Source organism: Equus quagga, chromosome 9, assembly GCF_021613505.1.
Source record: "Equus quagga isolate Etosha38 chromosome 9, UCLA_HA_Equagga_1.0, whole genome shotgun sequence".
Classification (NCBI taxonomy): Eukaryota; Metazoa; Chordata; class Mammalia; order Perissodactyla; family Equidae; genus Equus; species Equus quagga.
Genome location: NC_060275.1, coordinates 5,087,758 through 5,111,985, shown reverse-complemented (window position 1 = coordinate 5,111,985; position 24,228 = coordinate 5,087,758). Strand labels below are relative to the sequence as shown.

The following is a 24,228-nucleotide window of genomic DNA, read 5'->3' as shown; positions in this document are numbered from 1 at the left end:
CCCCCTGTAGACTCACCGTAGGCCCCCTGTAGACTCACTGTAGGCCCCCTGTAGACCCGTTGTAGACTCACTGTAGGCCCCCTGTAGACTCACTGTAGGCCCGTTGTAGACTCACTGTAGACTAACTGTAGGCCCATTGTAGACTCATTGTAGGCCCACTGGAGACCCGCTCAAGCCCACTGTAGACTCACTGTAGGCCCATGGTAGACTCACTGTAGGCCCGTTGTAGACTCACTGTAGGCCCGTTGTAGACTCACTGTAGGCCCGTTGTAGACTCACTGTAGGCCCATTGTAGACTCACTGTAGACTCACTGCGGGCCCCCTGTAAGCCTTTTGTAGACTCACTGTAGACCTGTGTAGACTCACTGTAAACTAGCTGTAGACCATTACAGGCGTTTCATAGGCCCTCTTTAGACCTAGTGTAGACCCACTGGGGACTCTTGCAGAGTACATCACCAGCATTGGATCAAATACCAAGCTTCTGATACATTGTGTCCCTTCTGTTTGTGGTTCAGGTTACAAGCTACTTGACTAAGAAGTTTGCTGAACTGAACAGCCCCAACAAGTTCAAGGTGTACATGGGCCATGGTGGGAAGCCCTGGGTGTCTGACTTCAACCACCCGCATTACATGGCTGGGAGAAAAGCCCTGAAAACAGGTCAGACATCCTCCTTGGGGACGCAGGCCAGGAGCCTCAGCATAGGGCTCTGCCGTGTTGTGTGGTCATGTAGCTGCATCAGTGACACCCTGCAGAGGGTCGATGTGCAGGCTGGGCAGCACCACCAGCCGGCCTCACGAGTGGGGCTGCTGTGCTCAGGCCTTGCACAGGGTCTGCACTCGGTGTTGCTGAGCAGTGGATCTGCGAGGATCCCCAGCCTCACAGCCGTGAAGCTCACCGTGTCTCTTATTCCATTCCCCCCAGTTTTTGGTGTTGAGCCAGACTTGACCAGGGAAGGCGGCAGTATTCCTGTGACTCTGACGTTTCAGGAGGCCACGGGCAAGAATGTCATGCTGTTGCCTGTGGGGTCAGCTGATGACGGCGCCCACTCCCAGAATGAAAAGCTCAACAGGTGAGGCTCCGGGTCCTCTGTCCTGAACCTGAGTTATCTTCCTGTGGGTACCAGCGAGAAATGCTGGGAAAGCCCAGGGCATCCCCTCCAGTCCTTTCCTCCTCCTCTCCTCCTGCTGTCGTGCTGCTAAGAGAGGAGAGCAGGAAGTGGCGGTTTCCAGAAGCACCACCTCCCGCGCTTTCCACCGGGAGGCCGGGAAACGGGCCTTGGGGAGTTGGCGGTTCTTCAAAACAAGCTTCGACCAGTGGTCTCTGTTCATCTCTGTACTTTGTCTACGCCTCCTGCTCACTTTCCCTGTTTGAAAAATCGTAATGTTGCTGGCTTCATAAGCCACTTTTATGTGTTCCTGGCTTATGCAGACATGATGGGGGTTCTTTTATTCAACAGGGATGGAGGGTGGTCTCTGAGTTAGCAGCAGTGAGGAGAGGTCCAGGCAGGCAGTTCAGGAACAGCTGAGGAGGGCAGAATACAGGGCCGTCTTGGAGTGACTGGGGTGGGCCAGTCAGGGACTAAGACAGAGGCAAAGTCCCTGCTTGAAGGGCAGAGAGAGGGGACAGAGACTGGGGCACTGGGACACGAGGTGGAGGCCTCGGATCCAAACAAACAGACAAAGGGGGCCCATGATGGAGGGAAGGCTTTTCACATTAAGTCGTGGGTGAAACCCCGTACATTCCGCTAGACCAGGACCAGGACTCCCTGCTGGGACATTTGGACTGAACCTGCACTTGAGGACCCGGTGGCCCAGTTCTAAGGGCAGGTGGAACTCAGGGCCAGCAAGCCAGGACGGCGGGACTCTCCCAGGAAATGTGTGTGCTTGGGCCTCGGGACACCAGCCAACAGTCTGCCTTGTTCTTCTCCCTTAGGCATAACTACATAGAAGGAACCAAAATGCTGGCTGCGTACCTGTACGAAGTGTCTCAGCTGAAGAACTGAGAGGACCCTGTTTTCCGTGGAGTGCCGCCGGAGGAATCCTGCCCTCTACCCGCATCGTCTTCTGATTGCTCGGGAAAGCGGAAGCTCCTCTCTCTCCTCTCTCTCTTGTCAGATCATACACAGACTTCCAAGAACAGACACAAGTACCCAACTGTCTCATGAATTGAGTTACCTAGACCGGGCAGATATAAATGCAGTCCTGGGGGCTTGTAAATGACCCTGAAGGACGGCTGAATTCTCAAAGGTGCTCAGCATGGCTTGGTCTCCAGAAAATAGCCATGGTCTAAAAGCACTAGTTCTGCTGTAGAAAGTTCTGGTTCCATCCAGTTGGGCTGAAGAAAGGACTTGATGCTTTCTGGTCCTGTCTCTGCCTCCTGATTCAGGGTTGTGCACACTTGGAACATTGTCAGGGGCATCTGATGCCTCAAGGGGCCACCCTTTCTGATCCCTCAGTGTCGTGCGTATTCTGTCCTTTTTTCAAGACCTTAGCCATCACTGCTGTTTCCTGTCTTCACTTTGTTATGAGCCTTCAAAACCTAAACCTAACTGGAAGGATTATTTGGTCTCATTCTGTGCTGCTAAATAAAAAGTAAAAGTGAAGCCTCTAGAAGAATTGCTGCCCGTCTGACTCACTCCTGGAGCACACTGTGGTTTGTTGTGGTGGCTCCCAGTGGGGGTGGGGGCAGGGCTCAGACGGCAGACGTGGGTCTCCTCTCCCCAGTCCAGGTGAGGGGTGGTGTTAGGGAGGTGTCCCCATCCCCACTCACGCTGCCAATAACCAAAAATCAAATCAAACTGGTTTAAACAAAATTGTTTATTGGCCCAGCTGATAGAAAAGACCAGAGTAAACTCCAAAAAGAGGAGCAGGACTTTGTATTAAAGTCTTCATTTTGTCCACTTTCCGACCATTTTGCCTCAGAGGTCAGGACTTGGGTGGGAAAAAGATGTGCTATATTTTTGCCCTCTCACACCCAACACTGAATGGAACAGCGTGGCGACACTGGAGGTCACGGAGCCCCCCATGACCTCTCTCCTACACCCCTGGAGTCACCTCTGTAGTGTCCAGGAGCCTGTGTCCTCCTGTAATCTCGTCTCCTTTCTAACCACCCCATCCTGCTAGTCCTCTCTGGGAGGCTCATCCTAGGAAGACAGTCTGGTACCAATCACTGCACTCAAGGGGCCGATTCCTTCGAGCAACCTTCCTCAGGGGTCTTCGCGCTCTAACTAGTTTCCACGTAGGGGATAAAGCTTTATTCAATGCTAATGAAATGGCATTCGTCACAAACGTTCCAGGAGAAGTGTTTGTGCATATGGGGTCTTCCCCAATTGCCAGATCCAAAGCTTGTTCCGTGTTGTATCACTCCACTAACAAAAATCCAACCACCTGGTCTCATTTAGGAAAAGAGAAGTTCCTGGGCTGCCTTCTTGACCCAGAAGAGAACGAGCTGAGAGGAGCACTTCTGACCTGAAGGAGCTTGAGTGTTTCCAGGTGACTCAGGGAAAGTCAAGTTCACTCTGCCCTTGTTACTGTTTGGTGACAGTGTCAGGAAGAGATGCTAGACATGTCAGGATCCTTAAACCACAGTATTTGTTAGTGAGCATGGAGGCCAGGCTACTGTGACCCAAACAACAAGGCTTCAGCACGGTGACAGCTGACGCATTTCTCCTTCACATGAAGTCTGCGCAGGCAGGCCAGGGCAGGTGTGGCGGCTCCTGCGCCCACAGTTTCGTCTCATGGTCTGTGGCCTCTGCCCCAGCTCCTGCCATTCAGCCTGTGGGAAGGAGGGGAGGGGAAGGGAAGACATACTATTTCACTTTAAGGCACAATCCAGAATTAGCAGATGCTTCTTCCATTTGCATCTCACTCTCAGAAAGTACTCTCATGGCCACTCCTAACTGTGCGAGAGGCAGGGCCATACACCTGGTGGAAATCCCCATCACACTGTAGAAGAAGCAGAGCAGATACTGAGGACCATAGTCAGCTTTCCCCAAATAGGGAGACACCCTCTAAGTTCCTCTATTACACCACGGTTATAGCGTGACATTTGTCCCAAGGAAAACCAAGACTAAAAAAGAGACTATACAGCATTAGACAGAGAAAGGACTCATGGAGCGTGCTTTGCTGCTCATTCTTCAGAGAGAATGCTGACATCTGCATCGGCCTCGGAGGCTTCAGGGAGCACGCTGAGCGGGGAGCAGGAAGCAAACCTGACAGAGGGAGCTCCCCGCCTCCTGTTCTTTTCCTTTCACAATTTTGCATCCATGTGGCTGGGCTCGCAGGGGAGCCCAGCACAGTGCGTTCTTTTCAGGCTCATGTTCCATAATCACCATAAATCACCTACGTTTAGTGGAATCTATTACTCTCCATCTTAAGAGAATGCCCCTGAATGGACTGATGCATGAAAATAGTTTGTTGAGGAGAGGCTGACTCAATGCACAACTTGAACAGTAATTTAGTAGGAGCAGAAGAACAGACAGTCATGGCCAAACCCTACCCAAGAGGGAACAGTATGGACTTCAACCCAGATGTTTGGGGCAGATGGTCCTGTGGCCCCAAACTTGTGTGTGGGAGAGATCAGGGACTAACTTGCCCAGAGATAACCCTCAGAGATTTGTACTCACAGGCCTGGTATGTTTTGAAAGTTCTCTCTAGGTGATTTGGAGACTCACACCTGTTAGGGGTTGAATTGTGTGCCACCCCCCCCCCCCAACATTTGTATATTGAAGTTGTTGATGCAAATAATCCATAATCAATCTGTAAATCAAAATTGGGGTGAGCTTGTTATGAGCCAAATCTGAGGACTAGCCCGGGGCTTTCCTTCCCTAAGGAAGGAAGGGCACTAAAAAAGTGGGATGTACAGAGTGGTTATATACCATCTTGGAACAAAGAGCATATATCACATATAATAGGAATGTCCCATTTACAATAGTCACAAGATGCTTAGCTGGCACAGCAGATCGGTGGTCAGCAGGTCAGCGGTCACAAGGTGAGCACAGCAGGTCAGTAATTAATCCTTAGTTCCCAGGAAGAGATGCTTATCCTTAAAGAAATGCCGATATGGGGGGAAGTTGTATCCCTGCCTTTAAGGGCATCATTCTTGTCTTTGGGACATAGTAAATGTTTAAAGCAGATGTACAGCCCCTTTTGGAAAAACAAGGTCAGGCCAAATTAGTTTTAAACCAAATGGTTTCCTCATATATTCCAACATATGCTATTGCTTTTCATTTATTTATCAAAGTCATAACTCCCAGTGCCTCAGAATGTGACCTGATTTGGAAATAGGGTCTTTGCAGATGTCATTAGTTATGATGAGGCCTGCTGGAGTAGGGCAGGTCCTCATGCAGTAGGACTGATGCCCCTATGAAAGGGAGACATTTGGACACAGACATGCACACGGGGAGAAGGCCACGTGGAGATGAAGGCAGAGACCAGGTGATGCTTTCACAAATGAGGAACACCAAAGATTGCCAGCAACCCCCAGAAGCCAAGAGAGAGGCCAGGAACAGATTCCCCCTCACTGCTCTTAGAAGGAACCAACCCTGCCAACACCTTGATCTTAGACTTGCAGCCTCCAGCAAAGGGGGAGACTAGGTTTCCGTTGTTTAAGCCACCCGGTCTGCAAGACGTCGTTATGGCAGCCTGAGCAGATGAACGGAGAGCCTGCAGTGCTGCCCGGCTCACGGCAGCTTCTAGCGCGGGGCCACAGCCACAGAGCAGAGGCTCTGGCACCTGCTCAAGTAACAGGGTATATTCATGCCGCCTCTGTCTCAGCTCTGCTGGCCTTGGGCATATGCATCTGCCTCCTCTCAAAGGTGACATCCTCCACATGCACCCAGTGAAGTACCTGGGTTGTCACACACAGTTTGAGCCAGCCCTGATGGCCTTCAATAGCATCAAATGACTTCCAGGCCACTACTGAAACTGGCCCTGATATCAGTTTCCCTACATTAAACCCAGCCTATATGGGGTTGAAACCAAAGCTCCCAATCCCTGCTTACTCCCTGGCTTCCTGGCGCCAGAATCCAATACCCACCATGGAAACAAACAGCCACAAGGTCATCCACTGCAAATTCCCTTATCGTCTCGTCCTCCTTCCTACAAGCAGTGTCCCAAGGCAGAATGCAAGCTGGTGGGAAAGCTGCAACCAGCAAGGCCACTGACTGCCCACCCCCACTCTCTACAAGCAGCCATATTCCTCACAAATCGTTAAAACCCCTGGCCTCCCATCTGTCAGGGAGACGAAATGAAACAAGATGAATTTGAGGGCTTACTCTCATCTCCCAGCTGATATCATCTGAAATAAAAACCCTTTCCTTGACGTAAACCTGGCGTTCCAGTTTTTACTTGGCCCCTCTTGTGTGGCAGGTAAGGGACCTATGTTTGCAGGCCGTAACACTGTGTCATCCCATATCTGTGCGTATGAGATACATTGTTTCTTCTGCCTTCCAACGGAATGAATGTCTGAGGCATCTTTGTTTTCTAGATGTGAATCGATCACTATAACAGCCTTGTCTTCCTTCTGGGGGAGGGGTGGGAGCACAGGCAAGCAATTTGCAGAGAGAGATTTAATGTTACTGGCTGACAGCCTTGATGAGACCTCCTCTTCCACTGTCCTTTGAGGTCCAGGGGAATTGCTAGAGGCTACAGAGTTCCAGCCCCATGGATCTCAAACTAGGAAGAATGGTTAGTAGACCCTCCAACGTCAAGAGTCTAGGGGACCAGAGTGCTACGCTTGCATTTGCCTAAAGAGTGCTCTGCCATTGAGCCAGGTGAGGAGAGCAGATGCCCTGCGGGGACAGACATGCTCTTCTTAGGCGATCACTGGCTCCGCCTGAGGGATGTGCTGCTTGCACATACTTTATCAGTATGCTTTGGGTGGCTGCATATTCTTGCAATTAAGTAGCATTATTTTCAAATAGTTTGTGTAGTGCCTGGAATACAGTTACTCTGGGTGAATGGTGGAATCCGGTGTCAACCTTCAAAAAAAAGAACCCAGTTGAAGAGACGAAACACTTATTCAGCATCAAAGAATTGAAATTTGGGGAGCGCAAATTCAGGCAGAAGCCCAAATAGTGTCCTGATTACAGGGTGAAAGCAGGGGTTTCTGTGAGAAGAGGAAGGGGATAATCACACAAGTTGAAAGAGGAAAGAGAAAAAAATATTCTACGGGTGTCAATAAGCTGAGTGGTCCCTGGCTGCACATAATTGGTTACTGATTCTATCTTCAAATAGAAAGTCCATAAACCTCAGTCTTGTGATCAGGATGTCCGTTTCTCTGGTAACTTCTCAAACAGTTAGTTATAAAACAGTGGTGGTTTTGGCCCAGTCCAAAGGTTTGGCCCAGTGCAAGGTTCAAGACAGCAAGGCAGTTTCTCTGGAAAGGCAGCTCCGACTCCATTTTAAAATGGCTCCGTGAGAGTCCATTTTGACATTTTTTAATTGTCACTTTGGTTAAATGGATAACCAAGTATTGTTTCACAGTGACCTGTGGTCATATTTAATCAAGTATTTTAAGCCTTTTGACACTTTTGATAACCTCCCAAGGTCAAATTCTAAATAAAGTCTTTTTGAGCTGGAACCAACTTTGGGAGTTTTTTAGGGGGCCCTTGGAAAACCTCAAAGATTTTTTTCTCTCCTTATAAAAAGAACAATATTAAACTAATTAGGCTTATTTGATATGTTAAATTACATGTGAAGCATTGTCAAATAAAAGTGGTGTTTAACCTTCTTTAGGTTATATTTGTATAGGTGTATATTACTAACATAAATATTTCAAAAATTATATAAATTTCTAGAAATTATATAGCTGTAAAAACAAATTAGTTATATTAATATTGAGAAGACTTGGTTTTCCTAAGTAATCAAAGACCTGATCAAGATAATATGAAGTACAGGAAATTATTTAATTTCTGTTTTTGTTTTCTAGGCAGATTATTCAATGAGTAAAGAAAAGCCTTTCACAATAATCTAAGAAAGCTTTGTCCTTTCAAAAGAGAAAGGATATTAAATTGTAGTTTTTGCATAGGCAAACTGTTGATATAAAACTCTTTTTTAGGAAAAAAGTTAATAATAAATTCTTGTAATTTTAGCCAGCTTGACCACACAACGTAAGATTTTTCTATCTTTCTCTCTCTCTTTTCCCAACTTTTATATGCATTTAGTTTTATCCCTTATTCAAGTGTTTTTTAAATTTTGAAACAACCTTTAAATTATCTCTAAACTAGGACAAAACTACTCTCCTTTTCCCTTACCAAGAATACATCTTCATGTCTTATACCTTTTCTTACCAAAAACACATCTTACTTTCCTTGCATATTTTGTATATAGAGCTTTTTTCTTTACCTTGATTATTCCTAGTAATCTCACTTACATATGTGGATTAGAATTCTTAAACCTTAGTAACTTTAATATCTAGTGAAAACTAGGAGGTAAGCATCGTGAACTAGTTGTTACATAACGACATTTGATAGTAGGTTAGCAAATTTATGAATACATCCTTTCACAATTTCTAGAGGCATGTGCTTCCTCACAGTACAATTTATTTTCAGTGTGGTGAGAGAATATATTTACTAACAGACTCAAATATCTTTAGTTTCTCTGTAATAAGAAGCCAAAAGTAGATAAACATGTTTCGAAATTAACGTTTCAGTATTTCATCTTATTTAGAAATAATTTGGATGTTTAATGAGCATTCATCATTTAACTTAACAGTATAACTTTAAGGTCTCAAGTTACCAATAAGATCTTGGAAACTATTTTTAAGCAGACATATTTTATAAAACATGAGCATTGAGTTGCTGAGTAGTTGGTGCCGGTAGCTGGGCTCCTGGCGAGGTCACAGGAGGAGAGAAGAGATGGGGTGTGTGAGTCAGCCCCAGTCCTCCCAGATGCTTTCTTTGACCCTGTCGGGCATCAGGCACAGATCTTCTGCCTGAAGGGAGCTATGGTCATATCGTCTCTCTGACAGAGCCCAGACAAGACAAACGGTCTTGCCGTCTCTGGGCCGATAGGTGAGATGCCGGGGCGGGCAGAATTGAACCACGAGGAGGAACTCCATCCCGGCCCTGATCGCAGGACGGTAGGCAACTCCTATACACCAGGATGCGAGGGACTTCAGTCCCCAAAGCACCTCTTCCCCTGTGGCCCCCATAGCGTCCCCCATAGTGTCCACCATCTCAATCGCCCTTTCAAGTGATTACAATCCTCCCCATCCAGAAGCACTCTGGTTGGAGCAGAGGCACCTTTTAGATGCATGCACAGCACTGAAAAAGACCACACTCAGCTTCCAGCAGCCAGTAGCACATAAAGTTGGGGGAGTTATCCCCTATCGACCCCCGAAGGGATGGGATTCAGAATACCCCCGGCAAATGGGGACTTTGTGAAAGGAGAGGAGAAGTGAGGGGGAGGTATGCACAGGTGAGCTCCCCAAAGAGTATGGAATAAGGAGGAAGACCCCTGCACAGTCCAGGAGCAGCATGAGTGCCCTGGGCTTCGCGAGTCCTTGGTACTAACAGATTTCAGCTTTACAGTTTGCCTGGGGCCCCTGGTTACCTAACTACACACCTTGCACTGCAGGCCATGCAACTCTGCAGGAGCGCCGCCCTGGGGCAATCACAGGGAGCCCAATGCCCCTACAGACCTTGCATCTTAGTTTGGATCCTGAGCTCACAGTGCTGGGTCCACAGTTATTAGTCAGCTCATGTCCTGGTCTGAGGACCAGGGAGGCGAAAGATATCCAGGATACGGCCATTTATGCCTTTCAAGGTACAGTGATCAGAGCACATAAGCTTTTCAGGGAGCTTTTTCTTCTCTCCCTGCTAACCCTACCCCCTCTATTTGGGAGAGTTGGCCGTGGGGCATGTTTCCAAGGAGTGTGCGTGTGGAGACTGCATACTGAGGCTGGCATGTGCAGTGACTGCCTTCTGGGAAGTGAAATCACTGTAGGGACTTCAAATCAAGATTCAGCGAGAGTTCCCTCTTAAACTCCCCCATCCACTTCAAACAATGTAATTACATATACTTTACATTTTTAATTTAAAAAACATAGACTCAAAAACATAATAAATATTTCTACTGAATAGAAACAAAACAGAAGCATATAGTGGTGAACAGGGGCTGAAACTGCAGCTTCACTGGACTCTGGGTCCAAAACAGGCCTTGGCATCTAGAACAGAGACTCCTGCAGGGTAACTGGGACAAAAGCACCCAGGCACAGAGGGCAGTGGGAGCCAGCACCATTGCAGGAAACTGAGAGACTGAGTGAATCTCCCTGCTGGTGACACGGCCCCAGCCCTCCACTGCACACTGTTTGGGAATGCTAAGCCACCAACTTAAGACCTGGTCCCAGACTGGGCATCCTGAAACACTAGGCAAAGGTAACCTCACATTTCTAGGCACAAATCATTACAGAGAGGGAGAATAAAACACCTGTCATTCAACTTGACATTTTAACTTGAGCCTGCCCGTTAAAATTCTGAAATACATAAGAAAGATTAACAATTAGAATGATAGCCCACAAAATTAATTGGGAGGTGGGTTTACTGCTACTGAAATGCAAAGAGTAGAACATATTTAAAATGGATACAATTGAAGAATGTTTAGAATCATCAAGACATAAATGAGAGGGCCAGACCCATGGCCAAGTGGTTAAGTTCTCACACTCCACTTTGGCAGCCCAGGGTTTCGCTGGTTAGGATCCTGGGCGCAGCCATGGCACTGCTCATTAGGCCACGCTGAGATGGTGTCCCACATGCCACAACTAGAAGGGCCCACAACTGAAATATACAACTATGTACTGTGGGTCTTGGGGAGAAACAGTAGAAAGAAAACAAATAAAAGAAGATTGGCAACAGTTGTTAGCTCAGTTGCCAATCCAACAACAACAACAACAACAAACATAAATGAAGGGCTACCACTCACACAAAAGAGTAAGAGGGGCCGGCCCCGTGGCCAAGGGATCAGGTTCACACGCTCTGCTTCAGTGGCTCAGGGTTTCGCTGGTTTGGATCCTGGGCGCAGACCTAGTGATGCGGGGTCAGTGAGCCGAGGAGTCGAAAGAAAGATTTCTTAGACTCTTAAGATCTGGCAGTAGTGCTCTTTTATTTAGAGAATAGTGTGGAATAGCATGGGGACAGGACCCATGGGCAGTCAGAGCTTCTGCTGCCGCCGCTTCTGCTGTCCCCGCTGGCATGGGGACAGGGCCCATGGGCAGGCAGAGCAGCTGCTGCTGCCCCCGCTGGCATGGGGACAGGACCCACGGGCAGTCAGAGCTCCTGCTGCTGCCCCCGCTGGCATGGGGACAGGACCCATGGGCAGGCAGAGCTGGTGCATGGGGACAGGACCCACGGGCGGTCAGAGCTCCTGCTGCTGCCGCATGGGGACAGGACCCATGGGCAGTCAGAGCTCCTGCTGCTCTGAGTTGAGGGTTAGGGCTAATTTTATAAGGCATGGGTACGTGACTTATTTTTACTGGAAAAAAGAAAAGATGATGTAAAAAGTCATTAAATGATTTCAGTGCAGATGGGGTCTGGTTATTGTGCGGTCATATAACTTTAGATACGAATCTGGCCATAGAGATCGGCATGCAGGTGAGGATGCCTTCTCTCCCTGGGGCAGTCCTAATTCATACCATAAAAAAAGTCCACTGGGTCATATAGTTTGGCATGTAGGCCAGGTCACCTTGGGCTTTTCTATCTGGGGCAGCCTTAATCCACATCATTAGCACTGCTCGTCAAGCCACGCTGAGGTGGCGTCCCACATGCCACAACCAGAAGGACCTACAACTAGAATATACAACTATGTACTGGGGGGCTTTGGAGAGAATAAAGAAAAAAAGAAAAAGATTGCTAACACTTGTTAGCTCAGGTGCCAATCTCAAAAAAAAAGAAGAGAAGAGATTGTAAAACATAAGCAGGCATATGAGTGTTGAGAAAGACGGATGTGAACTGCAACCAATTAGAAATACTGAAAGTGAAAACTAGTCATTGAAAAACTCAACAGTTCATGTAAATTCTTCACGGGCCACAGTCCAAGAGAGAAGGACGAACTGGAAGACAGGACTGAGGAACTCACCCAGGGAGCAGAGAGAAGAGAGAAAAAGAAAAAAAGACTTTGCGGTACTTTGTTGCAGCAGCCACAGGACACTAACATGAAGGGATGGAAATGCTCCTGCCCTCTCCTCGAAACTGCTCTTGTTCCTGAATTTTCATTTGTTGGACTTTGTTCACAACAGAGTGTAGCCTGCGGTGCTGCTCCAGGACGTGGCCAAGCCTGGAATTCATCCTTCCCTTTATCCCTTGGATCTTGCTTCCCAGTCGTGAAGGACAGCTAAAGCCCCAAGCTTTGAAGTCAAACCAAGTTTGCTGCGAGCTTGAGACTCTATAAGATAACATCTAAAACAGTATCTAGCTAACTACAGGTTTCTAGAAAAAGACATGCATTCTCTGGTGATATCTCCATTTTGGTTCCTTTGCTGGCTAGACCAGTCCCACCAGCTCTGTCAGCTCCGCCTCCCTGACTCCTGAGAGTCCTGCAAAGCCGGGGCTGTCTCTCTGGCTGATGTTGGGAGAGACGCAGGTCCCTGGCCTGACGGGAGGGAATGAAAAGGGTCACAAGGGTCCTTTCTGAGGTGACATCACACGCTGACAATGCCAGCCTTCCCCCTGCCCATGGCCTGCATGGACAGCCGGCTCCCTCCTCTGCGGGGGGGGAAGACCAGCTGTCCGCCGCCCAGGATGGACCGCTCTGCGCAGAGCCTCGGGCCTCCGAAGGGCCGATGCTGCGCCTACAGCCGCTCCTGCCTCCTCTTGATGGCACTTGGGAGCGCTCTGCGCCGTTTCAGAGCCGGTGCCCCTCAGCCTGGGCTGGCGCCTGCGCTCAGCATCTCCATCCCCGGGAGCTGTTGACCTCCGCCCTCCTGAGGGAGGCTAAGCTTGGCCTTAGGGAGGCTAAGCTCTTCTTTGGGGTCAAAGTCGCGCTCAGACCCGGCTGGAAGAGGGTGGAGAAACTCGCAGTTCTTGGGACTTTCTGGGGGGTTCTGCTCCTTGAACCGGCTCCCTTCCCCCGCAGCGAGGCCCGGCTGCCCCCTGAAGGCCACGCCCTCCTGGCTCCTTCTTCACCCCCGGCTGGCTGCCAGACTTCATTAATCTCTGCAGCAATCGCTTGGCTGGGCCAGCACCTGCAGGGGAATTCACGGAATCCAGAAAAACCTGCTTTTTGGTTTTCGGGTTTTATTTTTAATACCATCACGGTGAGATAAACTAGGCCAATAAAGGATTTTTTTCTGTATTGTAACATTTCATCAAAGCAGACACGGGGCAGAGCATCCTCTGTAAAACCAGTCACGCGGACTCTAGGCCAGTGGTAAGTGGGATTCTTGGGCTCCGCGGTGCCGGCACTAACGTTTCTCAGTTGAGCCATCGAGCGCGCTGGGGAGGAGCCACGCTTGGCCCCAGGCTCTGTGCGGTGGGAGGCAAGAAGGCTTTCATTTTCTTTCTTTTTACTGAAATATGTTTGACATATAACATTGTGCAAATTTAAGGTGTACAACGTGTTGATCTGACACATTTATGTATTATAATATGATTGCCATTGATCGCTAATTAGCACCTCCATCACGTCAAGTAATTATCCTTTCTTTTTAGTGGTTGGAATAATTAAGTTCCAGTCTCTTAACAAGTCTGATGATGAGAATACGATATTATTGTCTATATTCACTGTACTGTGCATTAGCTCTCTAGGGCTTATTTACTACTAGCTTCCAATTTTTACCCTTAAACATCTCTCCTATCCCCCTGACCCCTAGCCCCTGGTAACCAACACTTTACTCTGTTTTCACGACTTTGGCTTTTTTAGATTCTACATATAAGTGATATCGTACCGTATTTGTCCTTCTCTGTCTGACTTATCTCACTTAGCATAAGGACCATCCATGTGTCCAAATGGCAGGATGTCCTTCTTTCTCATGCTCAATAATATTCCATTGCATATACATACCACACCTTCATCCATTCATCCCAGGACGGGCACTTAGGTTGTTCCCATGTCCTGGCTGTTGTGAATAATGCTGCAATGAACATGGGAGAGCAGATGTCTCTTCGCTATTCTGTTTTCATTTCCTTTGGGTGTATACTCAGAAGTGGGATCACTGGATCATATGGTAGATCTATTTTTAATTTTTTGAGGAACTTACATACTATTTTCCATAAGAATGCTTTCATTTTCTATTGTTTGTTCTATTCAAACTCAGAAGCAAACAACAAGAGCGGTCGGTGCAGGAGTGGGATGTGTCAACAGCTCACCGCACTCCTGGCCTCCTTTTGGGGTGCCTGCTGTTTTCACATCAGGAGGTAGAAGTGTCAGCAGTTAAGGCAGCCCATGGCAATTTCAAGGTCACTGTCGGCTAAGCACACAGGTGATCTAACTTTCTTCAGTCGTTGGCCAGAGCTGGGAGAGAGGAGAATGAGCCTGAGGCCACGTCCTGCGTCCTGAGGGAGACCTGGGCAGCAGTGGGAAGGAAGGCTCTAAGAAAGTGGAGCTGAATTGATGGGAGAAGGACAGGGTGGGGGTGATCACACAGCAGAGGATGTGCACGTGACCTGGAGAAGTCTTAAAAGTTAAAGTATTTAAAAATAAGACGGTGCAGGAGCACTTGGAAGTTATGTTCCAAATCTAAGGACAACCAGCTGGAATTAGCAGGAGCCTGTGGAGCAGGTGGGGTTTCCTCCATGAGGGTCCTGTAGCACGGGACTCGGCTACCTGTTTCCCCTCCCCCCCCCTCCCCCCCCCCCCCCCCCCCCCACACACACACACAAGAAAACGCTAAGACCAGGGCTTTCCTGGCTCTGCTCCCTGGCCCACACCATCAGCTTCCCATTCCCCAGCAGCTTTCTCTTCTTTCTGCAAAGGACAAAGCCAGGAAGAGCTTTTCTAAACCTCCATTTTTGTTGGTTGCTTAGTTCAAGGTCAAGCATGACTATAACACAAGAGAAAAAATAGGAAGATGAAAAAACAGGGGGAACTCTTGAGGAGAGCAGACATGGTCCGGGTTCCCACCCAAGATCTTAAAGGCAGGATTGGCACCCGGAGTCTGTCTCTGTTGGCCCGATGGTGAATGGACAGCAGTGGTCCGTCTGCCCTGGGGGGAAAGGGAGAGGAGGGAAGAACCAAGGGAGAAAAGGGAGCCATGCAGACACCTCTAGGAAGATCAGCCCTCGCTGTGCTCTTCTCATTGGGAAGGGAGGTGGCTCCCTGAAATCTGAAATATTCTGAGTCCCTACCATCGCTGTTTTCCTTCTTTTCCTGCGGCATCCCTTTCTTCTTCAAGTTTCCCTTTTTATTTTTCACTGGAGAGGCGCGCCAAGTAATTTTTTAATAGAAATTGAATGAATGAAAAATAAAAGTTCAAATATTAATTTAGATGGATCAGCTACAGAAAAGAACCTGCTCCATTTCAAAGAGCCTTTCCTGGGTGCCCAGAGCTCCATCTTCCTGCCACTATTGGTCTATAGGAGTCCTTTCCTCCTGATTTATTGGCAGTCCCCAGCTCTTGGCTGTGCCCCACACAGCTTAGCTGGATCCAGCCTCAGTTCGATCACATTACAAGGCAGAGGCCGCTCAGGAACAGCCCATTGGCACCATCTACTGGACCAAGTTCTCAATCTGTTCATGAATGAGCGCGGCTCACTTTCACCATGATTTCACCCACTGCTTAGCTTCCTTTATAGACAGACACTTCTCATACTCAGTAATATACTTACATTATTGAATGAGTGCTTACAACTATGATTATTATTTTTATAACAACTGTATTGCACTATAATTCACATACCTTACAATTCGCCCATTTAAAGTGTGCAATTCAATGGCTTTTAGTACATTCAGAATTGTACAGTCATTGCCACAATCAATTTAGAACATTTGCATTGCCTGAAAAGAACCCCCCTACCCCTTAGCAGTCACTGCCGTTTCCCCCCATCCTCTCAGCTCTAGACAAACACCTGTCTACTTTTTATCTCTCAGGATTTATCTGTCCTGGACATTTCATATAAATGGACGATACGATATGTAGTCTTTTGTGTCTGGTTTCTTTCACTTAGCATAACGTGTTTAAGGTTCATTCATGTTGTAGCATGTATGAGTACTTCATTTCTTTTTATGGCTGAGTAATATTGCACTGTATGCATATGTTCTACATTTTGTTTATCTGATCACCCATTGATGGTCATTTGGATTATCTCCACCTTTTGGCTATTGTGAATAATGCTGCTATAAACATCCATGCATGAGTTTTTGAGTGTACATATGCTTTCATTTCTTTTGAGTATACACCAAGGAGTGGAACTGCTGGTTCATATGGTAATTCTGTTTAGTCTTTTGAGGACCTGCCAGACTGATTTGCAAAGCGGTTGCACCACCTGCAGTGGATGAGGGCTCCACTTGCTCCACATCCTCGCCAACACTTGTTGTTATCTGACTTTTTGATTTTAACTCAGATTTTAATCCTAGTGGGTATGAATTCTTGTCTCGTTGTGTTTTGATGTGCGTTTTCCTGAGGGCTAATGATGTTGAGTATCTTTCCATGTGCTTATTGGCCATTTGTTTATTTTCTTTGGAGAAATGTCTATTCAAATCCATGACCCATTTTTAAATTGGGTTAGTTTGTATTTTATAACTGAGTTCAGTAGTTCTTTCTACTCTAGACACAAGTTCTCACCTTGACTCTGTTGGTGCTGGAACTGTAGACCAAGGGGGCAAGCAGCCTAAACCTAAAATAACTCTAAAAAGTAAAGTCTATTGTTAAAATGTACAGAAGTCCAGAAGGTAGAGCTGGTTTGGAAGAAGATAATTAGCTTAGTTCTGAAACTGGAAATCTTAACCTCTTCTGGACCCGGCCTGGAGCCCACCATGGGGCTGGAGGGGTGATGGGGAAGGGGTCACACACAGGGAGAGGGAACAGGGAGGAGAATGGGGTCTTGGCAGGTTCCACAGTTATAGGTGAGGGAAGGGAGAGACCCATCAGGGACAGAAGCAGAGAGCCTAGAGAAGTGGGAGGGAAAAGCGAGAGCCAGGGCCATGGGTTTCCCAGGTGGAGTGTGTGGCCAGCAGCGTCTAAATGACCATTAGTCCTTTGTTGTTACCTTTGGGGTGAGGGAAAATCCCCTTTCTTCTCTTCTTGTGTTCTTATGGCTGGACTAGTAATAAAATTGACACAAGACCAGATTAACAGGAGAAAAACCCAGTTTAATATGTACGTATTGGAGACCATAAAGAAATGATGCTTGGAGAGGGAACAAAGCAGGCAGCATATATATCTTGAACACAAAGAAACATAAATTTGTGAAGAATTGACTGGACAAAGAAAGTTAGGTTTAGGGTACGTAAATAGTGAGGGATTTAAGCAGAGTTTAGGCTGAGGTAGGAAATTAACAAGGTTTGTTTATGCAGCTTCTCGCCCCGAATCCCCAGCTCTGCTGAGAAGGATGCAGGAGAGCACCTGTCACACAGGAGGTAGATTTCCTGCTTTCAGGGGAACAGAGACAGGAGGGTCAGAATGCCCTTGCTGCTTCTCAAGTAACTTTAGTTCAAAATAATCAATATGCAATTGTGGGATATTTGGGGTAGGCCTGCCCTGGGCCCCAACATTATTATCCCAGCATGGCTTATAGTTTCTGTGTAAAGTCCTCTGACTTCAGGAGCTGATGGAAACAAATCCCACAGTACCACACAGGACTTTAAACAGCCCCTGCAAAGTAGGTTTTTTTCTAATAAAGTGGTTAATCACACATAGAAGTTTTGTTTTTTTAGTTGTCTCACGCTTCTCTCTCTTACAAATATTGCCCTTCACACCTGGGCTGTAGAGCACTGACCTCCTTTTACAGGAAGTGAGCCAATCGGAAAGATTGCCTCGTAGGAAAAACTGAAGTAGATGGTTTAAACACAAGCTTGTTAACTTGGTTTCTGTCTTGTTGAAATTCTTTAGCATTGCAAATGAAGCATTTGGGTAAAGATGTAGCAAGAAATACACTCCCCATTCTAGTACCTTTTGTTATTTGGGTCCGAATGACTGGAAGCAGCTGTGTTGGGTAACAAACTTCCTTTAAGTGTTTGAAGGGTCGGAAGTCCAAAACCTGGGACAGCATTTATTTATTTTAAACCGTCCCTCCTCTGTTGCCCGCTCACAGGCATCGTCTCTCCTTGTTTTCCTGCTGCTACTTGAGAGAGGCATGTTCTCTCCGTCCTCACCGCCCGCCCGGCTGTTAGAGAAGGTCTTCCAATACATCGATCTCCATCAGGATGAATTTGTCCAGGTAGGAAAAACTAGACACAAAGAGTGCTCGCATGATATGCCCTTTGGGTATCTGGGTGAATGGTTATTTGCTGGGAGATGTGGATTTTTATTTTATTTTATTTTTTTTTGGTGAGGGAGATTGGCTCTGAGCTAACATCTGTTGCCGATCTTCCTATTTTTGCTTGAGGGAGATTGTCTCTGGGCTAACATCTGTGCCAGTCTTCCTCTGTTTTTGTATGTGGGGCACCATCACAGCGTGGCTTGATGAGTGGTGTGTGGGTGCACACCCGGATCCAGACCTGCCAACCCCTGTCACTGAAGTGCAGTGCGTGTACTTCAATACCACGCCACTGGGCTGGCCCCCTGAGTGATGTGGAATTTTTTTCCCTGACAACTTAATTCCACTTAAAATGCCTGTGACTCCTCATTGAATTTAAATAACCAATATTCATTAGGTTTAGGTAAGAGATCCCTCCCAGCCGTTCATCCTAAAAATGGCATTCCCAGCTCCTTGGATCTAGGCCTGTCCGTTTAGTGATGACCAGCAAACTCCACTGAGCTCAGGTTCACTCTGGACCATCATCAGACAGCCCATCCTCCCCTTTAGAGGGCTTGCTGATGTCCTCTCCACCTTCAACACCTGCCTGAAACTCATCCTCCCCAGGACACATCCCAGGCTAATCCCACTGGACTACAGCTGCTTTAGGTCCAGACAGAGCTCTGCCAAGTTCAACGTCAAAGCTCTTTGTTTTGTAGTCCATGTGCAATACACAATTTATCTCCTCCTGTATAACCTCTGCTTCATTCCTAACTCACCACGTGGTGTGGGCATATATAGAGAGAGGGAGGGCAAGGAGCCAGAGGAGAGGGGAGCGGTGGGGCAGGAGAAGGCTGTCTCCTCCTCCTCACCTGCAAGACCCTCTCCTCCTTCTCTGGCTCTCTTGTCCCCTCCCTCGCCCGCACACCTGGCCCACTACAGCCCAGAAACTCCCTGGAGTCTCACTGGACTTTGTACCCTGAGCCCCACACCATGTTGGGTTCATGACGTGTGTTCAATATACGTTTCTTGGATCAGCCAACCAATGTTAGGAGTATTATTGGGCAAACGATTAGATGTGAAACCCTCATGTTTCATGCTAAAACATAAAGCTGAACGACCAGGCCTCTGTTTCTAAGCTTGACCTTCATGCAATCCTCACTCCTGTGGGTTTATTAATTTGGCATAAATGCCTATTGGGTTTTCAAAATCTGAGCGGGGTTTCCGTGTTGCTGGAATTAGAGGGGAGAGGAACAGCATGTGTGGGAGCATGCGCCCATTTGGGTCTTTCAGCCAAAACTCTTCTCTTCTCTTTGCAACTTCCTCAAATATACCCAATCCATCAAATGTAAGGATAACTTGGCAGCATCTGCTCTATAAATTCTAGTTTAAAAATGTAAAACACAATATTCCTTAAGGTGAAATAACTTTCTTTATGATAAAGTAAAAGCATTACATCCAGAATAGAGAGTAAACTAAAATAAGTTAGGGAGTTCAAGATCAGTCATCCAAAATATGAGTGGTTTTTAATAAAAACTATGGCTATCCCAGTATGAGCAACTCAGTGCTGATACTGGACTGTGAATGATTTTTCTGGATAACTCAACGTTAGCTGGTGTTATTGAGTGCCCACTCAGGGCCGGGCACTGAGCTGTATTTTCTGTGCACTGTATCTTATTTAATCCTCACTGAAAGGAAATTTGTTTTCTTCCACTACTCCACTCACATCTGTGACCAGATGTGTGTGTTTTTGTACAAGAAGCAATTCTCCAATTCTCTGCGACACCAACTGGGTGTCCTACAGTTTGACTCACTTCTGACACGATCTACCTGGAGTTAGCATCACCACCCCCCCCCCCCCCCCCCCCTGACCCTAACCGCCCGTCTCAAGTATGAGGTCTCCAGGTTCCCTGCACTTCTCTCTGACTTGGCTACCAGTTGGGGATCCCCACGACCCTGTCCTCAGGTTCAATCATCTGCTAGAACAGCTCCAGAACTTAGGGAGACATTTACCTTACCTTTACCGGTTTATCATATACTAAAAGACATGATAAAGGACACAGACGAACAGCCAGATGAAGGTGTGTATTGAGGACCGGAAAGGTCCCCAGCACAGGAGCTTCTGTCCCCGTGGGGTTGGGGCACACCACCCTCCCGGCACCTGGAGGTGTTCACCTACCTGGAACGCCGCACTTTAGGGATGTTTATGCAAGCTTTATCACATTGGCATGATAAATCATTGACTCACTCCCCAGCCCCTCCCCCTCCCCTGAGGATGTGGGCTGGGGTTGAAAGTTCCCAGCTTATAATTACGCTTGGTCTTCCTGGTGACAGCCCCTATCCAGGGACCACCAGCATTCCCTCATTAGAACAAGAGATGCTCCGATCACCCAGATAATTCCAAGTGCATGAGGAGCTCTGGGTTAGGAACTCGAGGCAGAGACCAAATCCTGGAACAAAAGATGCTCCCAGCACCTTTATCGCCTAGGAAATTACAAAGGTTTTAGGAGCGCTGGCCAAGAGCCCAGAACAAAGGCCAAGATACATATTTCTCATTGCATCACCATGTCACACTCACTGTAACCTGCAGTTAGGGAGCATTGCTCCTCAGACAGATGAGGAAGCTGAGGCTAGGAGAGTTCCAGGAAGGTACTCAGTCACCGACTATAGAGGGCGGAACCAAGGCTGCCTGCCTGCACCACCCTGTGCTGAGTGCCGGGGTACTCTGCCCACGGATCCTAAACGCAAAGGGTGCTCAGGAGGAGCCCTGCAGCCCAGCTGAGGCCACCAGGGGGTTGAATGAGAGTGACCTGTGAGGGCCAGAGGCCTCCAGGGGCACTTGTGGGAAGCCCAGAATTCTGGAGCGGGTGTGGCTGGCCAGCTGCTCTCGGTTCCTAGTAACTAGAAACAGTGAGTAGGGGCCTGCCCTTCTCTGCCACCCTGGAGGACCCAGGAGGCAGCAGCCAGGGTTTTAGGAAGGCACCCTCCAGCCCAGCGCGTCCTGCCTCATCTTCTTTATTAACCAGAGGTCTCTGGCCTCCGTTCTTGATTGAACCTCCAGCTTCTTGTGAGTGTCGTGTGTTGCCAGCTCAGTCTTCAGGACAAACAGAGAGCGCTGGGGGTGTGGGGCCTCCTGCCCTTGAGAACCGGCACCGGGAAGAGAGCCCCACCCCGAGTAGACCTGGATGACCCCCTCATGCTGATCACCTCATCGCCTTTCCTCACAGACGCTGAAGGAGTGGGTGGCCGTTGAGAGCGACTCCATCCAGCCTGTGCCTCGCCTCAGACAAGAGCTCTTCCGAATGATGGCCCTGGCTGCAGACAAGCTCCGGCACCTGGGAGCCAGCGTGGACTCCGTGGACGGGGGCTCTCAGCAGGTGCTGGGTGGCCCCCTCCCACCTACGAGCTGCCACTCCCTGTACATGGGCCATACCTTCCCTTGGTGGGGCCAAGATGGGGACTTACCCTGATCCTCAACAAAAAAGCCCCACAATCTCAATTCCCAGTAAGGATGAAAAATTCCACCTGGTGCCAAATGAGACGATTTTACTGATTCCTCATCATGTCAGGATCGGGGGTGGGGGGCAAGTGGAGGAGAGGAGCGGAGGTCAGCTCATTACAGAGAGGCCCCCATACTATTCACAACCTGCTCGTAAGGTTCAAGTTTATCCCAAACTGTCCTTCCCTTTAAATTCAAATGCGTCTTCCTGAAAGGCCATCCGTATGTAGAGCTGCGATCCTTTATCAGAGTCATTGCTACTACTGCCACGCAATCACAAATGGCCGTCTTAGACCCACGTGCCCCATGCCGCCAGCTTTAGTCCAGACAAGGCTCTAAGTGGTCTGTTTTCCAGAACCATGTCCACCTAATTCAAGCTAGCTGAGTCTGAGTTTGGATTGGAGAGATTTTCAATTAAGTATACTATTTGTCAGTGTCTCTGAGGGAGTACTTACTTTTAATTGTTTGATGTTTTAACGAAAAGTGTCTCAAGGTACCCATTTTAGAGCTGGAAAAAGTGATGATTGGAAGAATTACATGGGCTCTACGAGGACCCAGGGGTAGAAACAGGACTCCTAATGTCGTGTCTTTGGATTTTCTGGAAGAGCCAAATCTTGTTTTCTTTTTTAATGTGGTCCATTTTCCATCTGCAGCTGCCCAATGGTCAGACTCTCCCGATCCCTCCCATCATCCTAGCCGAACTGGGGAATGATCCGAAGAAACCCACTGTGTGCTTCTACGGCCACCTGGACGTGCAGCCTGCTAGAAGGGAAGATGGGTGGCTCATGGACCCTTACACGCTGACGGAGGTGGACGGTATGTGACCACCAGTGCTGCGTTCCCCCATGGATAAAGGATTGCTTACAGGCTTAAGAATTTAAGATGTGACTCCTGTCTCCAGCTGCAGGCCCTCCCCTGTTGTTAAGAAGGAGCAGAATGCTGCTCTCATTGTCTGTAGTCTCATAGTTGGTCCAATGAGGCTGATTTTCTTTCATTTGTGGAGGAAACTATGAAACTTTGTGCCCCTAGGGGGACTAGCTCCCCATGATGGGAGTTCTTGGGTTGTGAGGAAAATAGTTGTCTAGGTCACACATTTTCCTTTTTAAATATACCAAATGTAATTATGTTTTATAAAGAAAAGAAGAAGAAAGGTTAGTGGAGATAGACACACACTCTTTTTTCATTCTTCTTCCAATCGTAAAGTCTCAAAGTGAGAGCCTATGTTGCGTGACATTCCACAGCAAATCCTCAGGTCCTTTTCAATGAACTTGGATGAAATAACTAATTACTATTAAGGCCAAGGGGATTTGTATATTTCCAATTAGCTTACATTCTCTGACTAGGTGATGACCCTACTATCTGTACGTAAGAAATCATGCTTTGAGATTTCAGAGCAAGATTCGTACCTGGAAAAATAGAAAGCACTGTTAAAATGATTACTTGTAAAACTACCTCTGTTCTTAACCCACTCAACTTGGCAGAGGTGTCTGTGCTTTTTTGAAAATTCTTCCCCCATTTTTAAAGGAAAACTTTACGGACGAGGAGCAACAGACAACAAAGGCCCCGTTTTAGCGTGGATTAATGCTGTGAGCGCATTCAGAGCCATGGAAGAGGTGGGTGACCAGCTGTGTTTGGGAGAGAGGATGGTGATGATGATGATGGCGACATGATGAGGATGAGGGTGATGAGGATGAGGAGGATGATAAAGGCAGTGTGCTTTGAGCTACTCACTGTGCTCTGCGCTTTAAACTGCATGTGTCCTTTCCTCTTCCTACAATCCTTGGAGGTGTGTATTACAATCACACCCACTTTACAGATGAAGAGAGTGAGGCTGGGGAAGGTTAGGGAGCTTGTGCAAAGCCACCCAGCTGGTCTGAGCCTGCACTGTTGACCACAATGGAAAAGGAAACACAACAAAAAACATGGTGAGCTAAATTACTATCTGCTGGGACTTGTCTTTTTTCTCCTTATCTTATCTTCTCTTTTTTTACCTTTATCTTACCTTAGCTTGTCTTTTTTTTTTTATCTTCTCCTCTTTCTTATCACAAAGTATAGTTTTATTAATAGAAACAGGCATACACTTTAAAAAAATATTGCTACTTTGCAAATTATCAACATAGAAATCTCTGGTTATGTGACATTCTGTCTGAATCCTTAAATCTCTTTCCATTCTTGTGGAAAGTAGTTTCAAGAGAAGTCCAGATAAGGGTTCTGGAAGAAAGGTGGGGCTGCAGCTCTGAGCAGGAGGGCTCCTCTTCAGGCCACCAGAGGCCAGGACTGGTGGACCAGGTATGCATCTTTGACTGTCTGGTGTGATGCTCTCACAGGATGGTTTCGTCTCACACCATTCTTTTCTCTTCTACTAGTCAATGTGCTTAGACTCCAAACAGAGGATTCAATC

General features: G+C 47.6%; 2 protein-coding genes across 2 annotated transcripts in view; both read left to right on the top strand.

Moving 5' to 3' along the window:
• Positions 1 to 2,619, top strand: part of CNDP2 (carnosine dipeptidase 2) — a 20,560-nt gene extending 17,941 nt beyond the window's left edge. Inside the window, exons 10-12 of the mRNA XM_046671706.1 lie at positions 516 to 657; positions 922 to 1,069; positions 1,933 to 2,619. Coding sequence (XP_046527662.1) covers positions 516 to 657; positions 922 to 1,069; positions 1,933 to 2,002 — 360 coding nt within the window. The 3' untranslated portion in view covers positions 2,003 to 2,619. The remainder of the gene's footprint in view (positions 1 to 515; positions 658 to 921; positions 1,070 to 1,932) is intronic.
• A 10,532-nt stretch (positions 2,620 to 13,151) lies between these two features.
• Positions 13,152 to 24,228, top strand: part of CNDP1 (carnosine dipeptidase 1) — a 28,707-nt gene continuing 17,630 nt past the window's right edge. Inside the window, exons 1-5 of the mRNA XM_046670888.1 lie at positions 13,152 to 13,364; positions 18,185 to 18,310; positions 21,556 to 21,705; positions 22,481 to 22,643; positions 23,352 to 23,440. Coding sequence (XP_046526844.1) covers positions 18,227 to 18,310; positions 21,556 to 21,705; positions 22,481 to 22,643; positions 23,352 to 23,440 — 486 coding nt within the window. The 5' untranslated portion in view covers positions 13,152 to 13,364; positions 18,185 to 18,226. The remainder of the gene's footprint in view (positions 13,365 to 18,184; positions 18,311 to 21,555; positions 21,706 to 22,480; positions 22,644 to 23,351; positions 23,441 to 24,228) is intronic.